At 38.3% G+C, this 16,630-nt stretch overlaps 1 protein-coding gene across 2 annotated transcripts in view; it reads right to left on the bottom strand.

The window, feature by feature from the left end:
- Positions 1-1,970: 1,970 nt before the first annotated feature.
- The window catches only part of frmpd3 (FERM and PDZ domain containing 3), a 131,460-nt gene continuing 116,800 nt past the window's right edge, over positions 1,971-16,630 (bottom strand). Inside the window, exons 9-17 of one of the 2 annotated variants that reach the window (XM_034305796.2) lie at positions 15,020-15,151; positions 14,780-14,899; positions 14,558-14,694; positions 13,698-13,824; positions 11,282-11,371; positions 11,030-11,209; positions 10,810-10,945; positions 7,328-8,191; positions 1,971-6,601 (exon numbers count right to left, since the gene is read on the bottom strand). In XM_034305796.2, the coding sequence (XP_034161687.2) occupies positions 3,846-6,601; positions 7,328-8,191; positions 10,810-10,945; positions 11,030-11,209; positions 11,282-11,371; positions 13,698-13,824; positions 14,558-14,694; positions 14,780-14,899; positions 15,020-15,151 (4,542 nt within the window). In that variant the 3' untranslated portion in view covers positions 1,971-3,845. The remainder of the gene's footprint in view (positions 6,602-7,327; positions 8,192-10,809; positions 10,946-11,029; positions 11,210-11,281; positions 11,372-13,697; positions 13,825-14,557; positions 14,695-14,779; positions 14,900-15,019; positions 15,152-16,630) is intronic. The other variant, XM_053235653.1, reaches the window with a different exon arrangement.

The raw sequence follows: 16,630 nt of genomic DNA, 5'->3' as shown, positions 1-16,630 counted from the left end.
GATCACAGCGTCCTCCATCCTCCGGTTGTTTCCGTTGTTCTTCTTTGTTTCCATTGTTGAACGCTGCGCACAAATGACGTTGTTATCGACAGGCTTACGTCACTTCCTAGTGCCCACAGTCGGTGCAAATGCAACCCTTTAAACGGTACTGCGAAATAGTTCGCACAAAATCGCCCAGTACTTTAGTACTGTAAATTTAGTTCTGGAGCTAAAGTGGTGCGAAAGGCCCTAAAGACTGGTAGTCACCTGACAGGTTGCTGCTAGAAGTCTTTACTTAAATCAGACACTACTTGCACAGAATAGAATACGTTATCTTATAAATGCACACAAGATTTTTCGGTATAATAATAATCACTGAGGGACATGGTATTCAATTCAACTCCAACTTTTTTTCCCTGCTGTTTTTTCTGCATAACTGAGGGACTACATAATCACATGATAATCTCAAATAGGATATATACTACCAAAGAAAACAAAAATACCTGGCAAGTGTGAGTAGTGCACCGGACTAAGAGCTCGTGTCTTAGAGAACAGGTCTTGTATGTTCTGCTAGGGAAATCCTTGCAATTGAAGTGAATTAACCAGTTTAAATCTTTTTCTTTTGTTTTTTATCAATGGCCTTGTTATATGAAAGCACCAAGTGAACCTTTTTTTGTCTTTTTTTCTATTAATAACTTTTAAGTCCATTATAAGGGAATAAGTTTGGATGGTAGACATTAGAATTTATTAGTATTTTAGGTTTTATTCTCCATACAAGCATCTAAATTTGTACTCACAATGCTCCTGAAACACTCTGCACAAGTCTCTGACCGTGCAATGCTTCATGCAGATACACTTTATTGTCACTAAATTTTATAGCAGCATTGCCAAAATTTGTTTATAGACTAGGGATGTAACGATGCAGTGGGTTGTATCCTATTGTTTGCAATGATACAGGGGTCTCAATTCAACATGTCTGTGCTTTGAAAAATACATTCGACAGACTGCATAATAAAGTAAGCTGTTCGTCATAAAATAATGCTTAATTTACATAGAAATGTAAATGCAAATCAGAAATGTGTGCATACCACAGTGATCTTGATGCCCAGGCAAAGATTTAAAAGAATAAGAAAAAGCGCATCTCGTGTTGCCAATGCCTGAACTTTATGGGCTAGTTTCAGGTCTTTTAGTACAGTTTTGTTTGTTTGTTTGGGTTTTTTAAATTTTATTTATTTATTTATTTTTATAAATAACGCTACTAAGAGTCTGAATGAATCACACAAACACTATCATTATTTTCAATTATTATACTTTAAAGCTGAATGTTTTGATCAATTTAAAATGGAATCCTAAGGCACATTCAGACAATGCTTTTTTTTGCTGCGCTGAAAATGTATCGTAGTGAGACACCACCCATATTGTGTCAGATTTGAATTTTGTGTATTGTTACACCCCTTTATAGTTCCAGTAATAATTCATCCATAAGCCATTTGTCTCCATATTAGTAATCATTCTTTAAGGTATTAAATTCTCAACCATTTTTCCACAAATCTAATAATTTGTCTGAGAATATACAGAAAGCCTGAAATATTATTCCAGCAACAGATAATATGGTGTATTAAATGGATAGTATTATCAAAAATTGCTCTGAGAGCTAAACTTTTTAGTGCAGCGACAGACTGGTGACTGCTGTAGTCCAGTATATTTGCATGTTCGGTTAGGGTATTATTGGCAAAGTATTTTGTTACGTCCTTGCTCCACCATGTCCAAAGGATATAAATGAAAGTGGTACCACAAGAAATTACTTTTTGAGACTCTTGCCTGTTTTATCCTCATAAAAACATTTTGTTTTGTTATGCAGTTTTGAAGAGAGACCCCTATTACAAGTAAAATATTTAAAGCTATGAAGAAATTAGTAGTTCAAATACTGCTGGCAAAACTTAGATGAAAGAATTTTTACTATTCTTTATTGCTTTTAAACATGACCTTGCACATAGACAGAACACAGTGAGGGCAGACGCATTGACAGAGACCCATAAGAACTTAAGATGGCTACATATACATAAAGAAAAAAATGAAACACGAGGACAAGCCATATTTGGCGATGCAACCAAACCATAACTTCAAAAATATTTCTGAACCATGAGTGAATATCACTGTGTTTTTATAAAAATAAACATGTCACATGCTGTGTGTGTATATATATATATATATATATATATTTTTTTTTTTTAATATATATTTGTTAAAATATAGGTACTATGTAACTATGATACATTACTGCTATAAATTATAAACTATACTTTACACTCACGTGATATTTTGCTTAAAAAAACTGAAGAATTTGGATAAATCTGTAGCAGTGTTAGAATAATTTCAAAATGGTTTTAAGCTGCACAATCTCATGTCCTTTACAACATTTTTACATGTTAAATAAGAGAACACTTTCATGAGAAAGTCTAACTTCAGATGTTTGGTTTTGTATTTCCTTTGACTAACATTATAATGTATACTCAGTCTTAGACAATAACAGTCATCCAGCAAATTGTTGACTTTATAGTATCCACTTCATGTAAATTCACATTAAAGAATTTGAAGTGTTAACATGCAAGCCACCAGAACAGTGATATACGAGAGGTGTGATTAGATTATTCAGATTATAAATTGCATGAGCAGGAGACAGAAGTTTTCAGACAGAAAAAGGTTGTTGATTTTATTAAAATATATAAAAGCTCTTATTTGGGCTTCTTTAATATACTCTGGAGTGCACAATGACCACATGGAAATTCAAAGTGATTTCAAGTTTGATGGAGAGGAGAGGATTAAGCGTCAAGAAACTGGAAACGCGAAACTTTTTAGCCATAATAACACCTATACAAGTATAGATAATTTTTCAATACAAGCATGAATCGTGGAGCTGATTTAATAAATAAATTGCCTGTGACTCTCATAGCATTTCATGATTACACTGTTCCTTCTAGAACTATCAAAGGTGTGGTGAAAAATGTATTTCTGTGAAAGTGAAAGTACAGTGTTTTGTGCATGCCAAAGTGAGTATTTCTTTTCATCTTTAATTTTTGGTGTGAGTTCAAGCTCAGTGATGTATGATGAAAACAGAAAGGAATTTTTATTAGCGAATTTGGATATCTGCTACATTGTCTGCCCTGAGCAGGTGTTCCGTTCCACCACCTTGTGAGTGGGCCATGGGTATTCATGAACATTCATTTCAAATGTGTAAATTTAGACTTTTATCGAAATAGGTCAAAATGTGATATTGCAACAAGGGAATACTTAAATTTCATATCACAACAATCAAAATTGTACAAACAAGCACATCAAATAACCATCGCTTTCACTATCTAATTCACAGAATCTGCTACTTAACATTTCTCTGCAATATTTTTGCCCCAGGCATATATTCAGTTTATATATTATTCCTCTGCAATATTTGTTTTCGTTTTTACATGATAATGTATTACTGCATGTATTTAAACATAGGAACAATTATAATAGTTAAAAAAAAAAAAACAAAAAAAAAAACTTCAGTCTTTTGACAATGACAACAATCGGTAAGTTTGTAGTGTGTAGCCCTGTTGATCATCCATACAGCAGAGGGCAAAGGATGGTACTATTGTTCTCCCTTCTTGGCACAAAGTGCAAGGTAGTCAGAGGTCCTTTGTCTTCTGGACAGTTAAGCAACTTAGTGCTGACACAATTCTGTAAACATGTCATGGAGTTTTATGTAATTTGGTAGACATGGATGTAAAAAAAAATAAAAAAAAAAAAAAAGAAATATAATAGATCATGCAAGTGTTGTACAACACTGCTGATTTACCTTAAGTGATATATTGTGCAAAAAGAATGTGTTACTTGCTGGGCAAGGTTTTGATGGAACGAGTAAGAGAGCCCATGTTGGTGGAGGTGGGGAGACTTGCACTCTTTGTTGGCAAGCTGCAAGAATGTCCCATTGCCTCCTCAGCAGCCCGGAGAAGCAGGGTGTAGTTCACTGCAACCTCTTCTACCTTTCGTAAGAGCTGTAGCCTTTGGGTTTCAGACCGTACACCTCGTACCAACCGAATGAATGTCTGAGTTAGGCTGCACAACACCTCAAAGCTGGCTGTGACGGCACTTAACATTCGTGAGGGACTTTTCTCAACACTTGCCACTCTTCTACATGAGGCCCTGAACTCTTTGAAGCGGACTGCAAGTTCTTGCTTGTACTCTACCAACTTTGCTGGAGGCATGCGTGGTTCACCCTCTATCTGGGGACTATTGGCACACTGCCGTAAAATAGAAAGCAATTCGTTAGCATCAAGTTGTGCATTTAGGAAGCCATCGGGTAAACAGAAAGTTTTTCCCTGTAGTGTCTGCACTCGTGCCATGCTTGTTTCCAAATTGCCACAGGCACGCAGGTCAATCTCCTGTGTTTGTGGTTCCTCCTCCTCTTCTTCTTCCTCTCCACTGCAGTCCTCAGCATCAAGTACCTGCAGTGTCTTGCTGACAACTGGCATGGCTCTTGAATCTAGCTGCATTCCAGGCAAAACCTGTAGGGGAATGGAATATGAAAGTTCATCTTTTTCGCTACTCTCATCAGCAGCCTCACACTTGCGATAACAGAAACAAAAGGAGCAACATTTTTCCCTGTCCTCATTCTCTTCACTTAAACCAAGTAGAACCTCAGTGGTTCCCTCTCGACCCTGACGAAGAAGTTCTTCACCCTGGATAAAGAATACTCCTTTCTTTTTGGAATCTCCACCTTGAGTATGAATAGGTTCTACTGGAGTAGGAAGTCGTAGGCCTGTAGCTCTAACTCTTTCCATTTCCTTCTCCAGGCTTTTTGTTTTGGTTGTTTTAACCTCAGCATAAAGGGGTGTGCTGTCATTATCGATTTCCCCTATGCTATATCGTCTTTGTAGTTTTTTGTACTGTGGGGCTCCAGCACATTCTGAATGGGAGGTGCATGTAGGTAAACAGGACGTATGTGTATCGCTGAGTTCTCTTGACTCCAGGCTTGTGGAACGGATTCGCGTGGTTTTGATCTCCAAAGTTTGAGGTTGTGTAGCAGTCCCTTGAGTGTGTGGAGATTTGGGTTTTGCAGGGGGAGTTTTGGAAATGGTTCTCTCTCTGCCTCTGTGCTCCACTGCAGAACCTACTGGAGTATCAGGGAGACGCATTGCCCTACACATCCTCTTGCAATCACAGCTACGTCTCTGCTCTCGTGAGATTCCAGGGACTTTCTGCACTGGGCTTGTGCGCAGCTGGCATGAACATGGAGTACCTGATGGGATGGGAGATGACCCTTGGGACAGGAACTCTCCTTGTGATGTCTTAGGCTTTAGAAGTTCCTCGAGGAACTCTAGTTCATACTGCCTCACTTTCTGGAGCTGTGCACGACGTTCATCTGTCTCCCGACGCAGGCGGGCAGGAAAGGTGGCTGAAATTAGATTTCTAATACTCAGAAATGGAGCACTACGCTGGGCCTTGGCTTTGCTGTTTGCTTGCTTCTTATATTCTGCTCCAGGAATAGTTGCCCCTTTTTCTCCACAGCTCAAAACATGTGATGTGTTCACTAGGACTGGCACATTTTTAGTGTTTTTCTGTGGCTCAGCAAGGACAGTACATTTGGAGCTGTCTGTAGTGACCTCAGGTACATCTTTCCCTTCCATTTTCACAGGCACTACTGGGGGGTACTTTGCTGGGGGCAGGACTTTAGGCTTAGCTAAGTTTATATCAGCGGTCCTAACTGTGCTGTCTTTGTTGCTAGATAACTGTAGTCCTTTGGCACAGAGTCGCTCATCATCAGTGGGAGAGGGTGAGTGCAACACTACCTTTTGGGTCGGTGGGTCCTTCAGTCGCAGTTGTTGCCCTGGTTCTGATCGAACTGGACATGTGCAGAACAAATCATCAACTGGCAGTAGACCCTTTGAACTTGAAGGCTTATCGGTCTCACTTGAGGCAGCCTCAGCATCTTGGCATATCTTTGTTGGGGAAATCTTGGCAGAACCATTTTTGTCTACAGGCAAGGGAATAGGTAAGGCTTTATTGGTGGTTTCTGGGGTTGTGTGGCTAGGGCTTTTCTCCTTGATATTTTCAGAGATATTAGAGCTTAGTTTACCTTCTTTAGAATATGATAATTTCTCCTCTTTCTTGACCTCAGTAGTGTCCTCCTGTTCAGGAGTTTTTAACTCTTCTCCTGCCTGTGGAGCATGTTCTACAGAGCACTCTTTAGCTTTCTCTGAATCTTGTTCATTCTTTAACACATCTTCGGTCCTACCATGCTCCATAGAAGCTCTAGAAGGTGCAGTCCCTTGACTAGGACTGACCTTCAAGGGCACAGTTTTACTGAGGATCACAGACCTAGGTGGACAACCACCACGGATTTGACCCATAGAAAAAGCTCCTCCTCCAATTGCTTGTGTTGTGCAGCCTGGAATTGTCAGAGGGAAGTCACGTCGACTAAATATGCGTTCCTTGTTAATGTGGTGGGCCAAAAGGTAGGCCTGATTTTGATGGTGCTTCATGGCAGAAACCATTTCTGACACATCGGTTAGCTCTGATGAGTTGGTCTCATGTCCAGAGTCGAGTGAAGACTCTGGAGTAATGGCTGCCAGAACAATCAACCCTGTGGAGAACAGAAACAGGACACAATCAGGGTCAAAGTCAGGGCTAATCCTTAGATATCTAACGAAACTTGTAGAAATTAGACCAGTTTTCTCAGATGGCACAGTTAATTAAATAAATCCGATGAATTATCTTAATAACTTAAAGCATTTGTATTGTAGTATATAAGTAAACATCAGTGTTATATTTTACAGCAAATATGTGTGGTGTACTTCAGTACAGATAGAGGATGTAATAAAAGTTAAGTGTATTACACATTGGACATTTTCCTGAAACATCTTGTTTCTTTGGAAACTTTGTGTACTACACTTAACTTTTACTCTGTCCACCATAGGCCTAGTTACATTTTATAGCAAATAATAATTGAATTATCCCTTATGCCAACTTGGTAGGTTTGGCTTTTGGTCCAATTCCAAGTGATCATTCAAACATTCAAACACAAGTTTTAATAAAACCTCTGTGAGTATATATATATATATATATATATATATATATATATATATATATATATATATATATATATATATATATATATATATATATATAATTTCTGAACCTGATTGCTTTTAGGCAAAAATGAGACTTTGGGACTTTTTAAACTTTTTAACTTAAGTACTTTCATGTTTTAGATTTCAAAATATTTTAAAGTAATCCATAAAACAAAAATGTATGCAACAAGTAGTTTGTGGACATTTTGCACTTATTAAGAAGTACTTGGTATGTCCACCTGCTGTCTGTGGAGTCTGCTGCTGATGATGAGGGTAGTCCTCTGATGCAGCTAGTGCTTCCAGTGCCTGCAGAGTGGACACTAAAGCATCATCTAGCTCCTGAGCATGGTCTCGCACTGTCCTTGGGGTCACATTATCAATTAAAGTCACAGGTACTTTCTCGTGAGTATCTGCCAGAGGTGCTGCAGCCGCAGTAGCACCAGTGGTGGGAGCAGCCTTACGATTCTTTTTAGCGTCATCCTCATCTGAGCTATTATCTCGAAACCCTGGAGGTGGTGCTGCTATAGCAGGAGGAGGAGGTTGCAGCTTCCCTCCTCCATCCTCAATCTCTTCATCCTCCTCACTTCCAGGAGGAGGAAGAGCCGTGAGATCAACAGCTCCACTTTCACAGGAGGCACAGGCATTTATGCATTGCAAAGCATGTTTCCCGGATGTGCCTTTTTCGGTCGTCATGCCCCCAGCCTTAAGCTTTGCCTTGCAAGAGTCACAGAAGAATCTCCCTGTACGTTTTGAATTCTCCATTGTTTTAGCCCTGCCTCTGAAGCCTGAGCTGTCTTGAGTTGGGCTCTCTGGATCAGCCACTGATTCAATGCTTTTAAGGGTGGGATCGGACTTGGCACGTGAGCGGTTCTGTGACTTGGATATGAAGTTCTCATTAATATCCAGTTGCTCCTCTGCCTGCATTTGGAGCTCCTGCAGCTGCTGCTGCTCTTTCAAATGTATGTGACAGAGGCCGAGATGTTGTGACGGTGGTGCTGATATCTTCTGTGACACCTCTCTGGATGAACCCTCTCTCTCTTCACGTCGACTGCTACTTGACACAGAGGCCCCAGAGCGGGAATGAGGATGGGGGCTTCTGAAATCTGAAGAACAGAACCATCAGAAGAGTTGAAAAGGCAAGTGTTACATGGTAGATGGGCGTGAGTCCAGATGAGAAAAGCAGAGGCTGAGGGAGACCACAGATATGGAGGCTGAAGAAAAGTCTTTTGGAATGTCATGTGGTGTGGTCATCCTCACTGGTAGACCAGAGTAGATGGTGATAGCATCCAATGTATGGTTGAATATTATGGATGTATGTTTTTAGGTCAGAGTAATGAACAAATCCAGAATGTAGTTTCAGTTGAGAACAGAAAATGGATCAAACATCCATGGATTAATTTGAAATGAAGATGGAAGGATCAAGAACAGCAAGAACAAATGAGTGATTCTCATGACCAGTGCAAGTCCCAGAGAACGTAAAGAAACATAAATGTCATTCCAGGCAATACTGTATGATAACTTACAGAGGAGCAAATTTTTCCCTTTATTAAAGCTGCTGTAAGTAGTCCCTGCTAACTTCCAGTGTTCTTTTTTTGTGTAGTTAGTTATGTAGCTGAAATATCTATACATAACACATATGACAAATAGGGCTGGATAGAGTGCAACTGCACAAGTAAAATTAATAGGTAACTATGCCATGCACATTATGTTACATTTTGGTAGGGTAACAAATAACTTCCGCAGTCAACTACAGATCTTTCATGTCCTTCATAAAATCGGACAAAAATGACACATGCAATAAGTGATATTTTTAGCTTTTGCCCTGTTTTATGACAATATGATTCAAACAAAGAGAAAATTCTTGGTGGAGCAAATCCCTAGGTGGTGCAAAACACTAGTTTTCAAAATGATCACACAATTTATATCTGATGAAGTCTCCTTTAATAATGGAACACAGCCTCTTTCTGTAATGTTAGATGACTTGGACAGGTATGGTCCAATGAATGGGCACTTTTTTCTTATACCCCCCTTTTCACCAAAGTTGCTGATAGTGTTCATGGCCAAAAGTTTTGATTAAAGTCTGATTATTTAAAATGAGTTCCAATGAGGATCTGTGACTTTCAGGTCCAGCATTCTTTGCATTGCTCTCAGCAAGTTCTTTTTTTCACGCAACCTTACAAAACAGCTTCTAGTTGTTATTAAAATGATTTTTTCTGAACAGATAGTTTCTGAAAAATGTTAATCTTTATGTTTATACAAGCAACTTTGCACATTCTTTTGAATGATGCTAGTATTTATGGGGTTGATACTGCCTGTTAACTGGTCCATTCAATGCAAGTCAGCACAAGTTTTCAAGCTCTTCAGATCTCTTAAGTCTCACCAGCACAGATAAGTGGCACTGAGGTTCACTCTTGTTTGGCTCAGAGCTCGGTCCCATTATCTTATAGACGCATTCATTTATTTAGGCCATTTTGTAATATAAGCTGTTGTCAGCAATGGTGGAACCAGAACATGCTCTCTGCCACTCATTATATAATTTTAGTTGCTCAGTGCAAGCCTAGGACAGTTAAAGACACACTAAACCTCATTTGTCAAGCTGGATATGAACAAATGTATTTGTAAATCATTTGTAGGCACATTTACACAAGAAATGTGGTATTCATTAAAATTGTTAGTTCGGAAAAATGTAAATTTACGTATAAGGGGACTTACTAATGTAAACCTCAATTGATCGGCTTCAAAATGTATAATTGGTGATGGGTTACTGCAATGTTATATACAGATTATGCTGTCAAGTACACACACTAATAAAAAATTTTGTGAAACCCAGTCATTTTGTATTAATGGCATTAATTTAAATAAATAATAAAGGACGTGAGCCAACACAAATCCATAGTTTAAGACAAATAAGACTAGTTATTCTATTAAGACAATAGAAATGCCCCTTCCATTTGCCACAGCACCTTATTTTAATGCTGTGCAACACTTTAGAGTCAGGAGTAAGTGACTGATAAGTGATATATCTGGTATGTCTCAACCTACAATAAGCTGTATACTCCCTAGTGTGCTGCGTGCCATCATCAGCTTCATCCCGGATATATCAGGTTTCCTTATGAGACATGTGTTTCCCGCATGGCATTGAGGAGGCAGCATTGGTGTGCATGAGACTTAAAATAGTTAAACAGAGAAGTTTCCCTGTGTGATGTGCTTGGTGTCCATGATCACCTGGTTACAGAGTAGATATCTTTTTTTTGTTCTCCATTTTCATGTCAAACCATTTTTTTTCACCCCACTGAATTCACACCTAATTAATTTTTCTGTAATTTTTATCCTGTTCAGGCGCTGCTATATAATAGTTCCTATAGGCATAACTATTAATAATAAATGAGGCCCATTTTCTTTTTTTCCCACATCTATTTTAATGATGGTTATCAGGATAGTTTAGACCAGATGTCCTTAAAAAATGCTTACAGCAGCTTTAATACTCTTACTTTACAAGAATTTAAAAACAATAATTGAAAGGAAAAGGCTACTCCTCTCTAAATGTCCACATAAAGGCCCCAATCATTTTTACTTCATTGGTTAAAATTATATTTTTAAAAAGATCTTTTTGGAAATAGAAAGAAAATTGAGTTTGGTGAAGGTGAATATCCTGCCTTTACTTTAATAAAAAACAAAACAACACAAAAAAAAAAAAATAAGGATGTGACTACTACCATACCTGCCTTGATCATATGAGACTGACCAGGTGTCCTGTAGTAGATGGTCCTTTTGGGATCCACAAAGAGCTTGTAATACCCGGAAATCAAACAGGCAAAGTTCGATGCATCTGGCCACTCCATCAGCAAGACCAGGGGCTAAACAGTTAAGCAACAAATAACTCGTGTGTCTAAATATTCTAAATCCTGTAACAAAAAAATCCTTTGAGTTTAGTGCCATACCTTAGCCTCAAGAATAGCCACTTCTACACGGGCTACTCCCTGGTGCTCCCGGAACAGCTGCACCTTTGCTACACGGCTGAATTCAGCCAAGACTGTTGTGAGGTTATTTTTCAGGTCAATGACATGACTGATGCCATGTCTAGGTCCTACCAACAGTGTAGTAGCTGTATGTTTTTCATCCTTGGAGAGAGAAAAAAAAAATGGTAAATGTAAGAAGTGAAGAAGTTATTATTCAGCCCAGCCCATTCTTACCAGTCCAACTGTATGAAACAACAAGCCTCCAAATGGTGGAAGGTCATTTAGCACGCGTATGTATTGTAACTTTCCTTGAAGAGGGGGCACCTGCAAAAAAAAAAAAAAAAAAAAAAAAAAAGTAATAAATGAAAATAAAAAAATAAAACAATAAGACCAGCAGGGGGCAATGTGTTTCTACTCCAGCTTAACTAAAGACCCAAGAAGCATGGCACTCTCTTTTAAAATGACATATACAACCATATAAAAAGTATACACACCCTTGTTAAAATGGCAGGTTTTTGTGAAGTAAAAGAATAACACTAAGATAAATCATCAGATCTTTTCCCACCTTTAATATGCAACTGCAGAGTATACAAATAAAGTGAAAAACAATCAGAACTCTTTTAGGGAAAAAAAAAATATATAAAAAACTTACAATAACGTAGTTGCATAAGTGTGCACACCCCTAAACTAATACTTTGTGGAAGCACCTTTTGATTTTATTACGTCACTCAGTCTTTTTGAGTCTATCAGCATGGCACATCTTGACTTATATTTGACAATATTTTCCCACTCTTTCTTCCAAAACATTCTAGATCCGTCAACTTGTAAGGCATCTCCTGTGCACAGCCTGCTTCTGGTCACCCCACAGGTTTTTAGCTGGATTCAGGTCTGGCTTTGGCTAGGTCATTCAAAAACATTGATCTTCTTTTGGTAAAACCGTTCCTTTGTTGATTTGGATGTATGCTTTGGGTCATTGTCATACTGTAAGGTGAAATTCCTTTTCGCCTTCAGCTTAGTAGCAGACATCTGAAAGTTTTGCACTAAAATCAGCTGGTATTTGTAGCTATTCATGATTCCCTCCAGCTTGATAAAACCCGCAGTTCTGGCTGAAGAAAAGCAGCTCTAAAGCATGATGCTGCCACCACCATGCTTCACCGTGGATATGGTGTTCTTTTTTGTTGATGTGCTTTTTTTTTTGCGCCAAACATACCTCTTGGAATTATGGAATTATTATACCTTTTGGTCTCATCAGGCCATAACACATTTTGCCACATGGTTTGGGGTGGTTTAGCTGGGCTTGAATGTTTTTTGTGAGAAAAGGCTTCTGTCTAGCCACCCTAACCCATAGCCCAGACATGTGAAGAATATGAAAGATTGTTTTCACATGCAGAGAGTAATCAGTACTTGTCAGATATTCCTGCAGCTCCATTAATGTTGCTGCAGGTCTCTCAGCAGCGTCCCAGGTAAGTTTTTGTCTTGTCCTTTTGTAAATTTTGGAGGGACATCTTGTTCTTGGTAATGTCACTGTGGTGCTCCATTTTCTCCACTTGTTGATGATGGCCTTTATGGTGTTCCATGGTACATCTAATGTTTTGGAAATTATTTTGTACCCCTCTCCTGATCAACTATGGCTTCAGCAGTTAGATGAAACCAAGATGTCAAGAAAATCTTACAGAAACAGCTGGTCTTTATTTGGGGTTTATCAGAATAATTTCATTGATGACAGCTGTATGATAATTACTTTTGAACATGAGAAAGAACGTGATTGGCTCATTCTGAACACAGCCACATCCCCAATTATAAACGGTGTGCACACTTATGCAACGAGGTTACTGTAACTCTTTTTTAATTTTCCTAATTTTTCCTGAAATGTTTCTGATTGTTTTTCTCTTGATTTTTATATGCTGTAATTTCACACTGAGGGTAGAAAAATTTGACATGATTTATCTTGGTTTAATTGTTTTCATCACAAAAACTTGCCATTTTAACAGGGGTGTGTAGACTTTTTATATCCACTGTACAATAGAATATGAGATAAAAGATTGTTTCTATGAAAATTGAAAAGTAAATACATCTTTGATCTGAAGAACTTAATCTGAACAGGCAAATGATACAATAAGAGAATGTGCAAGAATTTTTTTCAAGGCTGTGTTCCTGACAAGTGTTTGATCACTAAGGATGAAAGTAAAAGGGTGTCTTTGAATCAATTCTTCACTCAAAACATGAGTTCTGCCTGCTTGCAGTTGTTAAGTGCAGTTATTTTAAAAAAAAAAATACATATTTACAGATTTACTGATGTTCACACTTTTACTTGCACCATGTATGCACCACTGAATTGGCACAAAAGTCACTTAATGGAATGCATAAAGCTTGTAAATATTTAGTTCAAATCTGAAGAATGAATTTGTTTCATTTACGGGGATAGGCTTTTAAAAATAATAAACATTTTTTCTGCAGGCTTAAAATTTAAATTTGTACAGGTATATGTGACTGTTAGTATTGATGCTTTTTTTTATAAACATGGTTTATCTTATCTCCGAATGATATTTTGGTTTCAGCAATACTAATATCGCATTTAATATACATTTTCACGAACGCTAAATGTGCTTAAATATTCGTGTGTTACTATCTTTTCACACTGGGTCTGCACCTTGTTGCCAGCAGGTGGAGGGTGCTGATAAGTCTTGAGAAGTTGGGAAAGGGTCTTGCAGACGTTCTTCTCCTTGACAGTTGGCAACAAGGTAAGAGGAAGGAAAGGTTCCAAACCCCATTCTTTCCTGAAAAAGGTAAGGCAGTTGAGCTTTCACGGCTTGAACATGTATTTTTAGAAACACTGCGTTCTTTAAAAGTGGCATGGTGGCACAGCAGATAGCGTTGCTACCTCACAGCTTCATGGTCCACAGTTTTATCCAGAGTTCAGGTTACTGTCTCTCTGGAGATTTGCATGTTCTCCCTGTGTCCATGGGTTCTGTGGTTTCCTCCAAAAACATGCCAGCAGGTAGACTAGCTACTCTAAATTGTCCTTCCACTCTCTCAACTCTACCTTTCTTAGTCACTGAGGTGGTAGTCTCAAGAGTGTACCTTTAGTATTTATTTATAACATAAAAGGTGCATGTAGTGTACTTTCAAAGCATTACTCTGAAAAACTAATTATGGTCCATTTACTGTATGTACTTTCATTGATTTTTAAAGGTGCACTCAGGTCAGTTTTTCCAGGTGAAAATTACATATTAAAGGTACAAAATATGTACTGTTGAGGGTACCACAGCAGCAATAACGAAATATTTTTTCTGAGAGTGTATTCTTGGGGTTTGGTCCAGATCCACTGCAACTCTGACCAAGATAAAGCACTTGCTGAAGTTGAATGAATGAATGAATATGCTCTTCATTGCCTTGTGGTATTCTTGATCTGAGAACTCTGTTACTGTTCTCAAAAATTTAATACTCAGGGTGGTATCTGTCATTCATGAGGAATAGGTTCATATTACTTGAGCTTGATTCAGGACTTACTCCACATGCTTGAGGGAGATCTTCTGATTGGGTCTTGCTACTGACACTGTGATGTAAATGTGGAGGGCTGCCAGCTTAAGTGTTACGTCAGACTTCCAGTCCATTCCAAATCGTTCCTTGATGACATCATTGCGACTCTGTTCAATATTATAAGTGAGACGTTTTACACAAGCAAAGTATCAAAGTATAATTATTTCTTGGTAAGTAGTGAAGGACTTCAACCTGTATGTACAGGTACTCAAATGCAGCAGGATCCCTCCTCAGTAAGTCAGCAGGGTCTTTGGGGAAGAAGCAGATCCGGAATAGACAACGCATCCCCTGGAAATAGGTTCTATGTACCACCTGAAGTAATAGAACAAAATTATTTGACTATTTATTGTGCATATTTTGAGTAAAGAGTATTCCAGATTACAGAACTGACAAAAGTGTGGCATGACATTTCCAGCACAAAGGCAGACTCACGTGAGAGAGAGGTTGGCTTTCCTGCAGCAGGTGCAGTCTCTGTTTGTGATCGAGTCCTCCAGACTCCAGAACCAGAGCAAAGTGCTCGATGTAGCGTAGAGAGAGGCGGTCTTGTAACGAGGATATGACATCCTGTCACAAGGAAGGAAGAAACAATCACTGTTTTTGTTTCAAAGGTCAGTCAACATTAACATTTTAGGGTAAACTCTTTTATGCTCGAAAATAATTTTAATTACTGTCCCATTTTACATAAATATTAAAAATCTGTTAAATCATTTTGACCCAAATGAAATATAAGAATAACACCCATCAGATGCCAGGGCTTTTGGCAAAATTGGGTTTTTCTGCCTATAACATATACATCAACTTTAAGATACTATAAATATTTTTCACCAAATATATTTCTCCAGGTTCTCAATATTTTTCACCAGATATACTTCTCCAGGTTCTCCAGTTTTTTTCCCATCTCCCAAAAAAACATGCTAGTAAGTGGATTGGCTATGCTAACTGGCCCCTGGGTGTGAATGTGTGTGTGCAGGGTGCCCTGTGGTGGTCTGGTGTCCCATCCTGGATGTATTCCTGCCTCATAGCCAGGTTTCCTGGGGTAGGCTCCTGTGATAATCACTACAACACTGACCAAGATGAAGTGGTTACTGAAGATGATTGAAAAGTGGAATAATAATGTGGAGATGTTTTTATTTACTTTTGAATCTTGTCTAGACCTGCAATGATCATGTAAGGAGCCAGTTTAACAAATGCAGTGGTAAACATAGTCAGTCTGCCTAAAGACATAAACCTGTGCTAGCTAAGTGTGAATTCACACAGTCAATGTCAGACTTAGATCAAGTTGTTGAATAGCTACACTATATGGCCAAAAGTTTGCGGACACCTGACCATCACATTCATATATGCTTTTTGAACATACCATTTCAGATTTAGTCCCCCTTTTGCTGCTGCAATAACCTCCACTCTTCTGGGAAGGCTTTCCACTAGATGTTGGAGCATGGCTGTGGGGATTTATCCATTCAGCCACAAGAGCATCAGTGAGGTTAGGCAATTATGTCAGGTGAGAAGGCCTGGGGCACAGTCAGCATTTCAATTCATCCCAAAGGTATTCAGTGGGGTTGAGGTAAGGGCTCTGTGCAGGCCACTTGAGTGCAGGAGGCCTCTTAGTTCCAGGGAAGGTAAAATTGTAATGCTACAGCATACAGAGACACACATAATTGTGGAAACAGTTTGGGGAAGATCCACATATGGGTGTGATGGTCAGGTGTCCACAAACTTTTGGCCATATAGTGTACGTGCCATAGAGAAATGGCTGTATGCCTAATCAGTTCAGTTCATAATCAGATAACAGGTGTGAAAATGTCCATGATGCTCCTGTGCCACAGTCAGAACGGAATCTTTAAATGAAAGCAAGTTGCAGGTAAGCAGACATTAAAATGCTATTACTTTGCTTGTGATTAAGATACATGCAAAAGAGAAACATATTTATCTAACATATATATATATATATATATATGTATATATATATATATATATATATATATATATATATATATATATATATATATATATATGTATATATATATATATATATATATATATATA

This window comes from Pangasianodon hypophthalmus, chromosome 7 (genome assembly GCF_027358585.1).
Source record: "Pangasianodon hypophthalmus isolate fPanHyp1 chromosome 7, fPanHyp1.pri, whole genome shotgun sequence".
Taxonomy (NCBI): domain Eukaryota; kingdom Metazoa; phylum Chordata; class Actinopteri; order Siluriformes; family Pangasiidae; genus Pangasianodon; species Pangasianodon hypophthalmus.
The sequence above is the reverse complement of the archived record's forward strand: the minus strand, read 5'-3'. Positions and strand labels throughout refer to the sequence as shown.